The 17,044-nt window shown below is 46.9% G+C and overlaps 1 protein-coding gene across 1 annotated transcript in view; it reads right to left on the reverse strand.

Annotated features, from left to right (window-relative positions):
- col16a1 (collagen, type XVI, alpha 1) overlaps positions 1 to 17,044 on the reverse strand; it is a 66,846-nt gene that overhangs the window by 33,452 nt on the left and 16,350 nt on the right. Inside the window, exons 8-21 of the mRNA XM_036516108.1 lie at positions 15,994 to 16,083; positions 8,011 to 8,082; positions 6,886 to 6,930; positions 6,720 to 6,758; positions 6,318 to 6,380; positions 5,514 to 5,558; positions 5,167 to 5,262; positions 3,819 to 3,857; positions 3,186 to 3,230; positions 2,631 to 2,666; positions 1,769 to 1,891; positions 897 to 932; positions 510 to 545; positions 166 to 297 (exon numbers count right to left, since the gene is read on the reverse strand). Of these exons, the coding sequence (XP_036372001.1) occupies positions 166 to 297; positions 510 to 545; positions 897 to 932; positions 1,769 to 1,891; positions 2,631 to 2,666; positions 3,186 to 3,230; positions 3,819 to 3,857; positions 5,167 to 5,262; positions 5,514 to 5,558; positions 6,318 to 6,380; positions 6,720 to 6,758; positions 6,886 to 6,930; positions 8,011 to 8,082; positions 15,994 to 16,083 (897 nt within the window). The remainder of the gene's footprint in view (positions 1 to 165; positions 298 to 509; positions 546 to 896; positions 933 to 1,768; positions 1,892 to 2,630; positions 2,667 to 3,185; positions 3,231 to 3,818; positions 3,858 to 5,166; positions 5,263 to 5,513; positions 5,559 to 6,317; positions 6,381 to 6,719; positions 6,759 to 6,885; positions 6,931 to 8,010; positions 8,083 to 15,993; positions 16,084 to 17,044) is intronic.

Here is a 17,044-nt window from a genome sequence, read left to right on the forward strand (position 1 = left end):
AGTTTAAAGATGAGTCATATCACCCAAAAAAAACAGAACCACAGCATATTAAAGATGAATCCCATCATCCCAACAACAGAGCCACAGCATTTCAGAGTACAGAGTACCTCTGAAAAAGCTTCCACTGTCCTGACCCAAATTCCCAGGAGACAGAGGGACACTTACCTTGTCACCCTTCTCCCCAAGTCCAGCCTCGCCCTTCTCTCCTTTCACCCCCTTCATACTGGCTCCCATGGCGACGGAGTTGATGTTAGCGGGAATCTCTCCCAGCGTGGGGCACACCTCACATGGCTCCCCCTGCAGGTAGGGGGCAGTTGAGGGACACGCCACACAAAGAGTCACCGGGGCGTACAGAATGGACCACAACCCGCCCCCAGATAATCGATACAAATCTCAACAGTTTTAGAATCCATGTAGAGTCCAATGTACCAAATGGACTGGTGAACCCCCCCTTCCCCAGCCCCCCCCCCCCCCCCCCCCCGACCCTTTTTCACTTTCGTCGATCTCACCTTTTCTCCTTTCGCCCCACTCGACCCCGGCTCTCCCTGAAAAGCACAACACAGATTCAGTTAATTAAGAGATATGAATGAACGGGCCAAAGCTGTAATCTTGGGACGTGTCCAACGGGGGAAATCTCACTTTGAGGCTTTCAGGCAAACCAGTTCAAACACGGAGCTAAATAAACAAACAAAAGAGAAAAAAAAAAGGCGGAAACGCGAAATATTTTTCAAAGCTGTTTTGGCACGATCTGGCTTGGGGGAGAAGCTTCCAGAAACCGTTAGCCGCTGGCCGACAGTGTGGCCTGTACACATCTGCGTCTGGACTGATTAAACCGTGTTGACTTGCCGATGAGATCAAGCAAAGTGAGACGAGAAAAGGGGCGTGGTCACGCCTACCTTCTCGCCAGGTGTCCCGCCCAGTCCCGTCGGGCCCTAAAGGAAGGGGGAGAGGAACAGCATTAGTCTCCCGCATTGGGGACGGTTTTATGACCCAGCGAGGCATATTTCGTTTTTCACAGATCCTCTACCCCCCTGCTCGGTCCTCCGTAACTAGGTATGACGAATGGACTCTGACATTATTGGAAATCGTTAGAGAGAATAGCGCACGGGCGCTTTATGGAGCACCTCAGACAGCCTTATTGTGCAGAATTTATTCTTTTTTTTTGCGACAGAGGGGAAAAAGGGACAATGTACCTCTAAATGGATAAAAATGATCAAGGATTGAAATGCGCGGATTTGGCTGTGAAGTTTTCGCTTGTGCATTTTAAAGAAGAAGAAGACGAAAAAAAACTGCTGATAGTGGGAGGAAAATGAAGTTCGCTCAGATACAGAAATCTCTGTTGGCTTCATTTCCCAGCGAGGGCTGACGAGCTGGTTCCGCTGCAGTAATGTAGGTAAAACACAGCTGGCTGGTGCAGAAAACTGCATAATCTGAAGACCATCACTCCAAACACACGGTCTGAGCTCAACAGTGGCAATAAGGTAGTGGCAGAGTGCTGCTTGCATGGCTGGGGACTGTCTTTCAGCAGCCATACTGAACCTCACTGCACCTGCACAGAGACCTTCATTACTATGCAGCTGGAATGGTCATGCATTACCACATTATTTTACATTACATGCATTTAGCAGACGCTCTTATCCAGAGCGGCTTCCAGCACAACAGAGCAGAAGTGTATTCATTCAAGAGCTGATTCCCGTCTGCAGTTGCTGGTAATGGGACAGTCACACAGACGTGTTAATCACAGGATCCTTGTTTCTGGGGCGCTCACCGGCAGACCTGGCTCCCCTTTCCCAGGGACCCCTGGCTCTCCTTTGGGCCCCGGCTTTCCCTGGAGGACCATGGTGTTCCCCCCGTCTGTGGGCAGCACTGGGCAGACCTCACATGGATCTCCCTGGGACAGACAGACAGACAGACAGTCTCACAGACCAGACACACGGACAAGATGGGCTGCACCCAGACCAGCTCCGAGCACAGTCCTAGGCATAATACAGCTGTAAACCTAGCTGTAATACAAGAGATCTCTCTCAGACAGAGTCATTAGACATGGGCCTGTATATCTGCTGCCCTCAACTCTCAGGCCTCTCAGAGCCAAGACGAGGGGTCAGCTTATTGTAGCTGTGCTGTAGCTGCTCAGATATCCCTTACATTGCAATTTGAAGGCTTAACTCACTTACTGCTCATACTTCCATGAAAGGGGCGGGGGCATGTGTGTATGGGCTATAAAATAAAACTCCTGCAGTAACTCAGCCGTACGTCCAACAGGGCCAGAGCTCGGCTCCCGATTGCCATCAAACCATTACATAACGCTGGTGAGATCAGCGATGGAAAACCGCACTCCCCCTCTCAGCGCCGTTCTGCACTCTGGAAACATTCGAGGAAGAGAGGAACTGCGGTGGACTGAGGGCTTCTCAGCACCCCACAGGCAAGTCGGTTGCTGCCGGTAACAGAAGGAGCTGTATTTGTTCATGAACGCAGGCCACTGGTGTGACCACCTGACATGCAGGACCTTTTTGAGGACCCTCCCCAGGGGATGGAGGGTCTGGCTTCAAAGCCGTCCTGGGATGGCTAAACATGGACGGGTCAGGGCTGTCTGATTTTGGCAGGATTAGAACAGCTCCAGCCACACTTACCTTCTCTCCTTTTGGCCCTCCAGGGCCTCTGGGTCCCTGCAAACAGAAATCAAAAGGCAATGAGGCATTCATGCAGGCAGCCATTTAATTAGCTTCACTTCTTACAGAAGATAGTGATGTATTTCAAGGTCTAAGGTGACTCAATAAATGTCTCGGTATTAAGACAGCAGCTGATATAAACCAAGAGCTATACAGATATCTCACAGGGTAAGCAAACAGGATGAGGTCACTGAAAGTGGGTCAGGTGACCAGTGATGTCATAACAATGCTCGCCTTTCAACCACGCCCTGCATTGAAGCCCCACGCCTGTGTTCTCACTGAGGGTGGCAGTGTAGTGTAGCGGTAACGAGCAGGGCTTGTAACCGAAAGGTTGCTGGTTCAATTCCCCATTGAGGCTCTGCTGCTGTACCCTTGGGCAAGGTACTTAACCCACAATTGCCTCAGTAAATATCCAGCTGTATAAATGGATAACATGTGAAAACTGTAACCTATATAAGTTGCTGTGGATAAGAGTGTATGGTGAATGACAGTAATGTAATGTAATGTAATGCTCACAGGGTCTCCAGGCTCGCCGTCCTTGCCAGGTATCCCAGAATCCCCCTGGAAAGAAAAAAACTTGTTAGAAAGACACCACGAAGTTGGTGCACACAGAACAGAACAGAACAACTTCAGGAGTACTTAATTTCAGAGTGTTTATAACGTAATAATCCTGTCATTTTACAGCAATTATTTTTTAAATATGACAGTAGTTCAATTTTTTTCTGCAAGTAATCTCCATGAAACTAACATTTCATACACAGCTAAGTGACAGTTAAGTGTAAAATTACAGCTGGTAATCATGTTCACAGTGAGGCACTGTGAATGCAGGCGGAGTAATTACGCATTTGTTTTGCTGACACAATCAAAAGGATGATTGAGGATTTAAACATTACACAGTAGCACACAGGATTATCCGAGAGGTACTTAAACAGAGTGCTCTGCAAACTTTGTCCACAAACAACAAACACAGACCCAAAGTTTTTTTGTTCTTTTTTTTTCTTCATCCAGAGAGTTCTCTTTACTTAAAGAGCCAACTTTGTCCATTAACCCAGATAGCGGAGCATTTTTTCAGCAATGTCCACACAGAGCAGAGAGTGGTCATTAGTCTGCCCTGTCACCGCCACAGTTAAAGCGGCCCCCCCTCCTCACCTTGTCTCCCTTCGATCCCGGAGGTCCTCCTGGACTCCCCTGGGAGGAGAACACGCCACGGTTAATAAGATATCTCATTACACACCAAGAAAGGGGTGGAGGGGTGGGGGGTTGTGCAGTTGTTCCACATCCCCATCTCTCTCTCTGTCTCTCTCTCTCCCTCTCTTGCTGACACAGACACACACACACACACACACAATATACTAACTCCTGTTAGATGCTTCTTGGCTCCAGAGAAAGACAAAAAACCCTCATAAGCCCATTAAATCTCTCAGTATTTGCCAAACTCCACCCTCAGGAAAGCCATCGGTCTGCAGACGCATTCCGCAACATGAAGGATTCCTTTGTCTCTACGGCAACCACAACAGGATTGTTACCACTTGTTAAGCCGCCTAACTTTAGCCGCGCATATATTATGAGCACAGATTTTCAGACAGAAAACGATTAAAATGACCTTTACTTCGGTCTGAGCAAAGTAAAAAATTCTTAAGAATACTTCTGTAAAGGATACTGTTAACTCCTTCAGACGTTTGAAAGAGAACATGCACAATCTTTTCTGTGAGATACGGGAAAGTCTGATGTAACTGCCTGTTAGTGCAGAGTGCAGACATGTTAGGTGCACCAGGCGTTTAGTCAGCTAGTGGGCGCTGGTGCAGATGTACAATCGCACAACACGTGCGCAGCAAAAACACAAAAGCGTTTCCAGGTTGTGAGAATGTAGAGACAAACGAGTTTCCCTTTCGCTGTGCGAAGGATGGCTCCCCTCAGAAAAAAGCACAGTTCTCATGTTTTATGATGTAATACTCACTAGCGCCGCTGAGCATTCTGAGCTATGTTACTGTGTTCCGCAAGCCTAGAAGCGTTCGAGTTCCCACGGGCTGCACCAGAAGACAGAAGAAACACTGCACCAATGGCCTCGGGCCAACTCAAGGTGCTGAATGTGGATCACTCATGTTTCAGGACCAAAGGTGCTGGCTGCATTACTGGAACTTCAGCCAGAGTTCGATGGCAAGCCTCCCAAACAGACTGCAGCTACAGCTCAAAGCCGGCAGCGTACCATAGCGGGCGGCAGCGTACCATAGTGGTAACCCGAAAGGTTGTGATAGTGTAACCGAAAGGTTGCTGGTTCAATTCCCTGCTGCGGCACTGCTGCTGTACCCTTGGGGCAAGGTATTTAACCCACAATTGCCTCAGTAAATATCCAAATGTTTAAATGGATAAAACTGTAATCTATGTAAGTCGCTCCGGATAAGAGCATCTGCTAAAATTTCAATAAGGAAATGTAAGTTAAAACTCTGCCTTTGCTGTTGAGTGTTAAACATGGGGTCCCACAGTGCTCTGCGCTTACCGGTGGGCCGGGTTTCCCGATCCCCGGGGGCCCAGGGGGTCCGGGGGAACCTGGTTCTCCTGCTAGACCCTCAGGTCCAACAACTCCAGGAGTTCCCTGCAGAGAGAAGAATAAGTCATAAGCAAATCACTGCATGCTTATGCATAAAAACTCCTGGACACAGGCATCAATACAGTCAGGGAGATAAAGGCTTTTGGCTGCAGTAACGTAGGATAGAGGCTTGGTACCGCAGTAAGCTTGTCAGGCGGTATGCAGGCGGTATGCAGGTATCTCACTACAGCCGTCTCACTGACGGGCAGGCATTTTCAAATCCATTTTTAATCTTCCATCTTTACGCGGACTCTCACCTTCTGTCCTTTGGGGCCCACCACGCATATTGACCCAGCCCGCCCCTGCAGCAAAGAGAGACAGGGAGCGGTGACATCATCACCGTGTGCCCACGCAACAGAGGGGGAGCCGTTTCATCATCCACCCGCACCCAGACGCACGCTGAATTTCCATCGCAGATTCAGGTGCATCACCCACTCAACAGCTAAACTTTAATTACCACAGAGCCATTCCCGGAGAAAAAAAAAATCAATGTTTTTAACAGGTTTATTTGAAGATTTCGCATCCTGGTAGGTTATGCTAGGTTATGCCGGCAACAGAAAACTGGTCTATGGCAATGGAATGGAAGATTGAAAGACAGGAGGGCACACAACTTCTCAGTACCACTCAAGAATGTATAAAACCCCCACATACAGTGCGGATGTGCTTCTACAATGCCCCCAAGTCCCAGTTATCCCTGTTATCATTTCTCACTGTGAGGGAAAGATTAAAGGGCTAAATTTTGTGCTTTAATAAGCTCTCTTCTTTCCATTTAAAGCAATCAATGTGGCCGTATTGATTCTCTCTGCTTTGTTAGTCTACCGTAATCTATAGGGTATTAAGAAGACTTAACATCATGAGAGATAACTGGGGGAAGAATAGGCATCAATGACTATCTGGGCTAGAGACTAATTATAATTCATTTAAAATTCCTCTGCCTTCAGTGCAGAGTGGTGTCCGTGGCATTTTGCATGTTGTAGGTGTGTGTGTGTGCGTGTGTGTGTGTGTGTGTGTGTGGCCGGGGGGTGGGTGAGGGGGTGACACATGCTATTTCTCTCACTCACATCTTTTCCTGGGATCCCAGCCAGGCCTTGCAGACCAACTTCACCCTTCTGACCCTTCTCCCCCTGCATAGAGAGAGGGAGAGAGACAGAGAGAGGGAGAGAGACAGAGAGAGAACGAAGGAGAGAGATACAGAGAGAGGGAGAGAGACAGAGAGAGAGAGGGAGAGAGACAGAGAGAGAGGGAAGGAGAGAGATACAGAGAGAGGGATGTAGAGAGTGAAAGAGAGAGGGATAGAATGAGGGAGATGTGAGACTCTTCTAAAGTGGCTAAATTCACCAAACATGCATCAGCACATCTCCTTCCAAACTCAGTCTTTCCACAGAAGGCTGGACAGACAAACGGACAGGCGGGCAGACAGACAAACAGAAAGAGGCAGACACGACCGCCTCCCTCCTTCTCACCTTCAAGTCTAATCCATCCCCCCAGTTTCCAGGCGACCACTGAAACGAGAGGTACGTGAGAGGAGGAAAAGAGAGGTCAGGATGCTCTATGAAGACATCCACTCTGCTCTATCAGAGCTGGTTAAACAGCGAGGTCAATCTGAGCATGCTCAGTGTAGATGCTTACCCCTTCACCTTTCTCCCCCTTCTCTCCCTTGGGCCCACTCAGGCACTGAAACACACACAGCCATCAGAGCACAACCCAACAACACCATCTCAACCCAAACAAAGAACAAGAGCGGACCTTCATGTTTTTGCTTGGGGCACTTTAGTCTAGCACCCCCTACTGGTCCTTTACAGCTCGTTTATGATTTCTTTGGCTATATGGCTGCATTGCACTATCATGCCAGTACAGAAATGCTTGAAGTGATCTGAGCAGCAAAACTGAGTATCACGCAATCCAGGCAATTTATGGCTTTCTGAACAGAAGCCAGTTAGACATTCCCAGGCTAAAGAGGATTTACTCTTAATCTCATATTCTGATTCAGTTAAGAAAATCTAAAGTCTAATTGTGTTTTATTGGGAATTTATGAAAATATGCTCTATATGACATACATAATTCAGCCTGCATTATTCAAATCCTTTCATGCATTATTCACCCCTTGGCCTCAAATCAACTCTGTGAAACCCACTCAAAGAGCTCCCACTGCAAGACTGATACAAAACTCCACTCAAACAGAATGAACTGGGAACTTACAGGACCCGAACTGGAACCAGAGCAGTCCAAACCCTGGAAAAGGCAAAGAAAGTACAGATAAGGATGTTACCATCATAGGACTCTCACCATCAGTTGGGCTACTATCTCCCTGAGTTATTCATTTTGTTCGTTGTAGGTCTTTTGGCCCATATGCATAAAGCTAGTACATTTTTATCCTGGTGCACTGCAACCTTTGAGAAAGACACTTCCCAGAAGAATCAATGAAGCCATTTTGTCATAAAAGTGGGTACAAATTGCAAACAGATGCTCTTAAGCGAGCAGATGATGGAGATGTGGTGCAGAAGCCACGTGTGTGCTGGTCCCTTAGGATGTGCACCCCTGGCAGCTCTCCGTGCTTCTCAGGGACTGCAGCACATGCTTAGCACAGGGGGAGCCCCTGAGCTTTCATCACTGCAGTGTGTTTGGGGCGTGCGGCTGTGTGACGCGCAGTCATTAAGGCCCTTTGAGCGGGTGATTCACACTCTTCCCAGCACCCCTTTAATGTGCGGAAGCTTGTTTGTTGCGCCCAGCCTCATCCCTGTCTGTGGCTCTCACCTGATCTCCCTTCTCTCCCTTCTCTCCTTTTATGACAGAGCTCCCAGCAAAACTGAGGTGTCCGGTCTCAACCTGAAACAGACACAGACACAGACACACACACACGCACAAACACACGCACACACACACACACACACACACACACGCACAAACACAAACACAAAGACACACACACACACACACACACACACACACACACACACGTGACTCAGCTGAACTCGCAGCTTGAGAGCTCTCATGTGTTGCACACAGCTAAGGCTTGGGGCGGACAGCTATGGCAGGATGAGTTACTACAATGATAGGTTATAACCTGGAATTGTGAATACAGAGGTGATGATTTCATCCTGGATGAAATATTCATAAATCATGCACAGGAGGGCCGCAAAAAATGTTTCCATAGTGATAGATGATACTGTCAGTCACAGACAGCAACAGGCACAGAGGAGTAATGATGTTAGCCTGTGCAACTTCTGAAATATACAGTTCACCGGAAAGAGATCAACCTGTAATTGCCAAAAAGTATACTGACATAACTTTTAATCATCAAATGTTCCGCACAAAAATGGATTAAGCCTATAAATAGATGATGATATAATGATAAACAGACGATATATAACAGGCCACAAATAAGTACAGACAATGAAATATCACAACATAAATATATATTTAAATGTATTAATAAGGAAGAAAAACACCGCTTACATGTTGCTGCTCATTGACCAGGACGCAGCCAGCACACTAAGGTGAAGGAAAAAACACACAGTAAGCACCACTGCATCTTCCAGGGAATGGATTGCACATGGTCCACGATCCAGAGCTCATGGAAACATTAATTCATACGTCTGGGGTGGATGAGCCAGCTGGGATACAGCGCCAAGTCGGTGCACCCTCTAGCCTTTAGATGCCATTAACAACATGTCAGAATCCGCCATGTGGATGGGTGAACTACTGCCATGGTGATGTTGTCCATCAAGAATATACCTCTTCAGGCAGAATGTGCGTGTGTTTGAGAGTGTGGGTATGTGTGCGTGTGTATGTGTGTGAGGGTGTGTGTGCGTGTGTGTTCGACTGCGAGTGTGTGTGTACAAGGGATGGTGGGGGGGGGGGGGGGTGTCTCTAAATGCAGACTAAACAGAATTAAGCAATATAAACATGTCAGACTAGACACTTTTCCATATAAACCCCTTAACGTGGCTCTCGTGCGCTTCCATTACCCGACACCACCAGCGGGTGGCGGTAGGACACAGTCCCAGCCTTCCGGCAGAAACGAAGCTCTGGCCGGCGGGGAGGGGTGCGCAGCAGAGGGGGGGGGGTCGAACCGTAAACCGCGATTCCGTCTTTAGCGAGCAGCATCTCCCGGAGGGGAAAACAACAAGCAATAGGAGGGATGGTCCCAGCGGTACCGAGCTGGCACCCAGCTGCAGCTGCATGGGCCCAGGCGGATCGTTCGGAATAACTTATAAATAGATGAGGCTTCTGAGAGGAAGAGTGTAATTAAAACCGCAGCTAACACCCGCCGTGTCTGTAAGGCTGCCTCAGCCACTAGCCAGTTAACACACATGGATGCTGCAAGCAAACGGAAAAAGAAAGAAAAAAAAAAAAAAAACGCCTCTTGTGTTCTGCCGCGCCTCATCAATGGCTGGCATGAGCCTACCGCCTACTCACTGTTTCCTAACGCCAGACTACACGCTTCCCTGCAATAGCGCACTTGCCGCAGAGGAACAGACGCCGTTCTCTCTGCCCTCGTACCGCAAAACCAGCTCCCCCCCGAATCGGCAATTCGTTTCCTGGCGTTCGAGGATTGGACTCCGTGACAGCATCGGACTGGCCGCGATGTACGCGTCTCGACAAGTCCGCTTGATTCGCCTTGTTCGGTCTACGGTGACGACAGGAAGAGGACCTGCCAAGAGACCGGGACGCCTTCCAAAGGTCATCATAGTGTTGACTCACTGCTGAAGCACTATACATTCAGACTGGAGGACCAATGAACTTATTTGTTAAAAAAGCGTTCTGTTTAAACACATGGAAAACAAGGCCGGAAGGCATCTCACTTGTCATGACGGCACTCTTCCTGACCTTTCATTGTTGTTTAAGATGATACAGTACATCACTGTGTCCCAACACATATTATGCTCACAAATCAACATACAGTGTACAGCTGTGTCCCAGCATGTAATATTCTTATAAATCAACTTACAGTACACAGCTGTGTCCAAACAAATATTATTCTCACAAATCAATAAACAGTATATAGCTATGTACCAACAGATATTATTTTCACAGACAAACATATGGTATATAGCTATGTGCCAACACATATTATTCTCACAAATCAGCACAGCCAACACGCAATATTCTCACAAAGTAACCATGTTACTGCAAGGTCACATGCACACACAATTATATGTAAATATGGATTTCTGAGTAATGGGATGTTTCAAATACTATTTGTGTATTCAGTCATTACCCATACAGCATATAACTGATTAAATAGATAAATACATTTAATAAATTTTCAGTCAAAAGGATACAGTTAAGGCATCTACTACTGCTACTATTAAAACTACAACAACTACTACTACTACTAATAATAATAAAAGTCAAATGTTACTATTTATGCAATAACCAGCATTAAGATCATAAGCAACATGAAACCCAATGCCCAATCAAAAATGTAAAGGAACAAATTTTAGGAGTGGTGTCAAAAACACCCTCAATATAGTAATAACATGTGGGCTGCACATGCATATACATTTTGGATATGGCTTATGTATATGGCTATAGTTGGAGTAGTATAAAAGTCAGAAGAAATTGCTCTTCTGCTAACTACAACAACATGACAGCATAAGACTGAGAACACAATATGACAGCCGACACAATATCATATCATGGGTAAAGACCCGGGGCCCAAACAAGCAATGTGCCGTGTCTTCATAAGACAGAAAGAGACTTGTTTTGATTGATGGGCAGGTTACTTACTTTGTCTGCAAGGTCTTGAGATCCCAGGATCCCCTGTGGGAAATGAGTTCAAATTGTTAAGTAAATAAATGGCACAGACAGGATGGCATTCTGTTTCAGAGCATGCCGTTGGGTTGCGAAACATAATAACGCTCACTAGGAACAGATGTACGCTTCTTCACCTAAACACCCTCTCAACCAATCACCATCAAGCTCCCTCAAAACCTATAACCAATTCCAGAAGTTGCAGGAAAAAGTAAATCTTTGCTGATATTGGATGTGTGTAATTGCTGTATAACACTGTAGATGGAGAAGCCTACGGGAGTGTTTCCTAATGGTCCTGAGACCACGCTGTCCATCTGAGCTTTTAATTTGTTAGCTTTGATTCAGCTTTTATCTGAATAATGGCCTGTATTTAAGGCCTTTTCAGACTTACTCTGCCCTAAATCCTTTTTGGAAAGAAACGTGTCATTGGGGTGCACTTCCTCTAAAAAACGGATAAAAGTAACAGATCTTAATCAAAGATATTTTCTGTTTATGTGCCCCTAAAACAAATCTGAGGCAGCTATACCTCTGATCGGTAATTCAATTACTTGATCTAGGCCAATTTAACAACATATTCATCTCAGTCAAGTAAGATGGATGCTAATTTCCAGTAATAATTAGTTTCAGGGGGAAAAAGTAAGGAGAAATAAATTGAAGAAATATCTTCCCTTGCATCTCTGTTAGCAGAAACAGCTTTACAACAACTCATTTCTTTTGCAAGAAGACTAACAAGCAACACTTTCCAGGGGGATGTCATGCCCAAACAAGCAATTAACAACACGATCCAATCTAACTAATTATGAGTTTATTTTATTATTATTTTGGAGCTTAGTAGCACTGACGGCCACCTTTGACAGTGTGTTGGGAAAACACCAATCCGCCGCAATGCATAAATATGTGAACGCAAAGGAGCATACGTTCTGCACGAAAAACATCTTTCCTCTTTCCATACGCCTGCATTATTACCAATGATTGCATCAGCGCAATGAACGGTTTCGGTCCAATGCAAGGGGCTTCTCAGCTCAGCGTGGTGTAACTCGGAACCCGAGAGGAGGGGAGGAACGAGGGAGGAAAGGGAGGAGAGAGAGAGGGGAAGAGAGAGGAGGGGGAGGTAACAGGGGAGACGAGCTAGGGACGTCTAGGGAGGAAATGTTTTGAGGGTGTGTGGGGGGAAATAGCACAGAAGTAGCCCTTTTTAAATGGTTAGGGAAAAATCAAAGCTTCAGGATCTTGTCCAGACATGGTGTGAAGCTAGAACTGACAGAGAGAGACATAGAGAAGGAGTGAGAGAGAGAGAGGGAGGGGGAGAGAGGGAGGGGGAGTGTGCGATGCAGAAAAAAGAGTGAGATAAAATACTGTGACAAGGTACAGGAGAGACAGGAGAGACTGAATTATGTCTGAACTGTAAATGACTACTCACATCATAGCCTCAAAAAGTCTCATAATCAACTTACCAACCATTATATTAGATATATAGCAAAGAGATTGACATAAATAAGACAGAGCTTAGTCGGTTACCGAGCCTGGTATACGGAAATCTCTGACAGGTGCAACAGGTGATGGAGGAGGAGAAAGGACTCCATTACCTGATCTCCCTCCATGCCCTGAGGACCATCTCTGGAAGCATGACAGACACACACAATGTAAGGGAGCCAAAATATCTCACAGAAAAAGTCTCTCTCTCTCTCCCTCCCTCTCTCTCTCTCTCTCTCATACACACACACACAGACCTCCCTTGCCACAATCAACAATCACAGATGCTCACCCATACAAGCGCACACACACACACACACACACACAACACAGCCTCCTCTCTCCCTCACACTGAGATCCCTGCACAGAATGTATTATTTTATCTGTCACCAAACAGCAGTGAGAAACACAGGCATTAAAGCACTCTCACTAAAGCCAGGGATGAAATGTTCTCTTCCTCAATAATAGATATTTTGAAGATGTTAATCAATGAGAAATGTCAAGGGCAGAGGATATCAGCTCCATTAATTAAAGCATAATGTCTGCCATAATGGCAGTAAAACATAGCTGGTTTCATTACTGTGATTGTGACAAGGCGCTTGAGAAGAAAGCTGTTAAAACAGGCAGTGATGCTATCACCAGAATAAACCTGGGACTCATTAGAGGAAACCTGTCTAACGTGCAAAAAATTATAAAAATGTTGTAATCCTTGGATTGGGTTATGTGTAAGAATGCACATGCGTATGTGTGAGAGTGTTTGTGTGTGTGTGTGTGTGTGTGTGTGTGTGTGTGTGTGTGTGTGCATACTCACAGATCATAAAGATGTCACATTTACAGTACACACACACACACACACACACACACACACACACACAAAACCGGAGGCCTTCTCCTTTGTTCTTATTGGGACTAACTAAGCCATTTGCTGGAATTGATTTCCTCTCTCTGTAGTCTGCCAGAGCTAGACTTAGAGCTGGCTAATCCAGAGACAAACAGCACGTTTAATTAATGGATAATTGAAAACAGATTGAATTAGTATAAATCATAAAAATTAAAGCTCCGGCTATATGTTTTTCAATTTAATGAGGGCGCGCAGCTCTCTAATGTGCCCTTGTGGCTATTCAGCTGTGATATAAATTCAGGAAAAGAGAGCTTATTGCAGCAGGGTTAAACATTCATCACAGCTACTGTTGACTTTTCTCTCTGGAATGTATAAATTAGTAATTAAAAGGGAGTTACACTACCAAAAAATAAATAAATAAATAAATAAAATAACCTGCCATTCCGTCTGCATGATACTGAAGCCTGTATTTGATATGAGTGTCAGTATTATGCTGCGTATTATGCTGAGCAGTATAGAGATCAACATATGCTTCAGTGATGGAGGAGATTTTCCCAGGGCTGTGTGGATGCGTGGCCGCATGTGCTCACGGGTGAGACACAAAGGCCTGTCTTCTGGAAGACATTAGACTGTGGTTCCAGCGAACGTGAGCGTGCCAGAGGTATTTACTGCCGAGGATAAACAACGTGGCATCTGGTCAGCCTCTCACGGATCACCCGAGGCCCGTCGCCGTGGCGGACTAGCACAGCGGGGGAAAGCGCGGAGAGGGGAAGCACGGCAAGCGAAAGAGCGGCGAGTGAAAAAGCGGCGAGGGAAAGAGCGGCGAGGCAGAGCGCAGTGCACACATACACACACAAACACAACAACACATACACGCCTATGCACACACAAGCACACACACACACACACCAGTACATACACACCTATGCACACACACACACACAGGCCCTCTAAATCAGTCTAGAGCAGCCACAGCGAGTTCCAGAAAACTCTCGTTAATACTGCTAATGACCAGTGAGTCACTGCCATGTAAGCAAAAAAACCTCATGGAAATGTTTCAGAGGCGACGTGTAAGAGCGTGGCTTCCTGCCACGCTGCAGCTACAGCTGGAGGATCAGAGGGAGCAGTGGGGAGGGGTCAGGGCTGCAACGGCATGTGTGACTGGATTGAGGCAGACAGGGCTACACGGTTAGTAGATTGTTTAAATTTTGCAATCGAACCCTCAGAAAAAGCGTGCAGTTTAGAAACAATGCTGAATGCCTTGACAGCAAGGTCTTTGGTGAGTTGGTGGGGGGGGGGGGGGGGGGGGTGTGTGTGTGTGTGTGTGTGTGTGTGTGTGTGTGAGTGTGTGTGTGTATATATATCTGTGCGGGGGATGAAGAGTAGAGTTCATCTGGAGACATTTATTGGTAATGGAGGAAAAGTAATGGGAAATGCCTGTTATACCGTACCCAGCAACGCAATCTTCCAGAAAAATCTGGAACAGGGAAGCAATGAATTGTGAGAGAAAGCACAGCTGTCCCGGTGGGAGGTCACAGCTAAGGAGCATGTGCAGGGGAAATCGCTCTCGCTCCTGTTGCAAGGTACTTCCGTATGGGGCATTTCTTCTCTGACCGACTGACAAGCGCATTGCAGCCCTCATCACTGGGGCCTGTGGAGCCAGCCAGATGCGCGGTCATCAAAATGTCCTGTCGAACACGGCGCGTGACCTGCTGCTCACCACAGGGGGTGCTGGCGAGGCCCATCGCTCACGGCAATCCAGCCCCCCCCACCCCCCAGCCCATCAAACAGAGGCAGGCCTTACAGACGAGGCCGGAGCATCCGAGGCCACCGTTAGCCAGAGCATACAGGGTGATCGGCGTGGAAACTGCTTCAGCTGGGTACCGGGCATAGCAGGCGCGTCTGCGGAAACCAGTTCAGCTCTGTCCTGATGAGATGGGCTCGGAAGAGCCTCTTTTCTAATTTACACTGCGGCAAAGACTCCCGTCGTGTCTTTTTAATGTTAATTCCAGCTGAGATTCTCCATCTCTTCCCCCAATTGGCAGAATTTCAAATTGCTTTAATTAGACCTTTCTTTAAGTATATGTCTGCTGTAAGGGTTTTTTTCTCCATTCTCAGATCACCTACTGTTTATGAGTGAAGAACATCAAACCCCTGACAAAGTAGAACTTCAGCATTGTGGAAGCGGTGCATTGTGGGTAATGGATTGCTCGATGAGAGTATCATTTGCGGAGGAGACAATTTGACTTTAAAGAAGATCCCCAGATTTTGGTCAAAACATACCCTGGGAAAAAATATCTAGAGCTGTGGGTGCTGCATTTTATGTGTTTTTATTCGTTTTCTGTGGCGAGGGTGAGCAGGGTTTTCCTACCATATTGGCAGGAGCATCCTGGAGGCTTATCTGGAACCTGCCTCGCCTCTCTCTGTTTTCCTTTTCTATCTGGTCCCCTTCTCCCACTTTTCTACCACACTCAGCTGATGCGGATACCTAGGCATCAGGTCTGGGGAAACGGGTCAGTGGTCACCTCTACATCAGGTTAGATGTATATGTTCAGGAATCACAGGTGTGGGCACATATGGGTACTGGACATGTGTGCGGATGCCTGGTGGTATGGTTACTTGCGCATCAGGCCAGATGTGTACGGAAGCTCAGTGGGTGTGGTTACCTGGCCGTCAGGGCGGGGCACCAGCTCCACCAGGTTGGCGCGCGGGCTGCTCTCAGCAGCACGGCGGCTCTTGGGGGCATCAGGGGGACACTGTGAAGATGGGGGTGGGGGATATGTCACCACATCATGAAGTATCAACACAGCAAGGGTCACAAGATCTCCCAGAACCAATCTGAATATTTCATACTCATCACCAACCTCTTTTGAAAGCCCTGATTGGCTGAGCAGCTCACTGTTTGAAGTATCATTGGCTGAAAGGCAATATTCTGATATGTTTGACTTGGAAAACGAGGAACGTAACCAACTGAATCCTCTGTATTCCCTGAAATGAACCCTCTCTCCCAGCCTGGGACTGATTAAAATGTCCTAGAACACTCCTCACACCAGTACTGGTGTATGACACGAATGATTATTTGTGCTGACATTTATGATTCTGACATGATAAAAACAGCAACACTGGGACCAACCCACCTACCCTCGATGCACCACCATGGGATGCACACTCTGCTAAAAAAAAAAGCAAGAGCTGGGTCTGGAGAACCATAAAAGTACTTCAAACGTCTGACCACCCCGACCCAAAGTGTATGGTTGTGACAAGTACAGTGCTGCGTGCTCTTTAAACATGTCACCAAAGCCCAGCAGGACTTTAGTGGTCCCCAAAACTGCAACCGCATTTCACTCGATACGTCGGGTTTCACGGACCAGGCAAAGGAATCTGTAACTCCCCGCTTCCTCCATAAATGCTGCCCACAGGGGAGTGAGACGCATATGCACAGTCTTCATTTACAGCCAAAAAAAAAAAAAATCAGAGCTTCTTCCTCGTTAAAACCTTCTAATGAACTCCTCAGCGCGCTAGAGAGAGCGCTCAGGGCACTGACGGAGACGTCTCACATATAGAAAGGCTTTGCTTCTTTCACCGTCTCCCCGACTCTCTCTCTCTCTCTCTCTCTCTCGCACTCTGCTTTTCCACTTTCATCCCCACTCTTATGCTCTTCAATACCGGTCTCCTACCTCTTTCTCACATTCACAAACAAACCCTCCGCTCTTCTCC

This window comes from Megalops cyprinoides, chromosome 21 (assembly GCF_013368585.1).
Source record: "Megalops cyprinoides isolate fMegCyp1 chromosome 21, fMegCyp1.pri, whole genome shotgun sequence".
NCBI classification, from domain to species: domain Eukaryota; kingdom Metazoa; phylum Chordata; class Actinopteri; order Elopiformes; family Megalopidae; genus Megalops; species Megalops cyprinoides.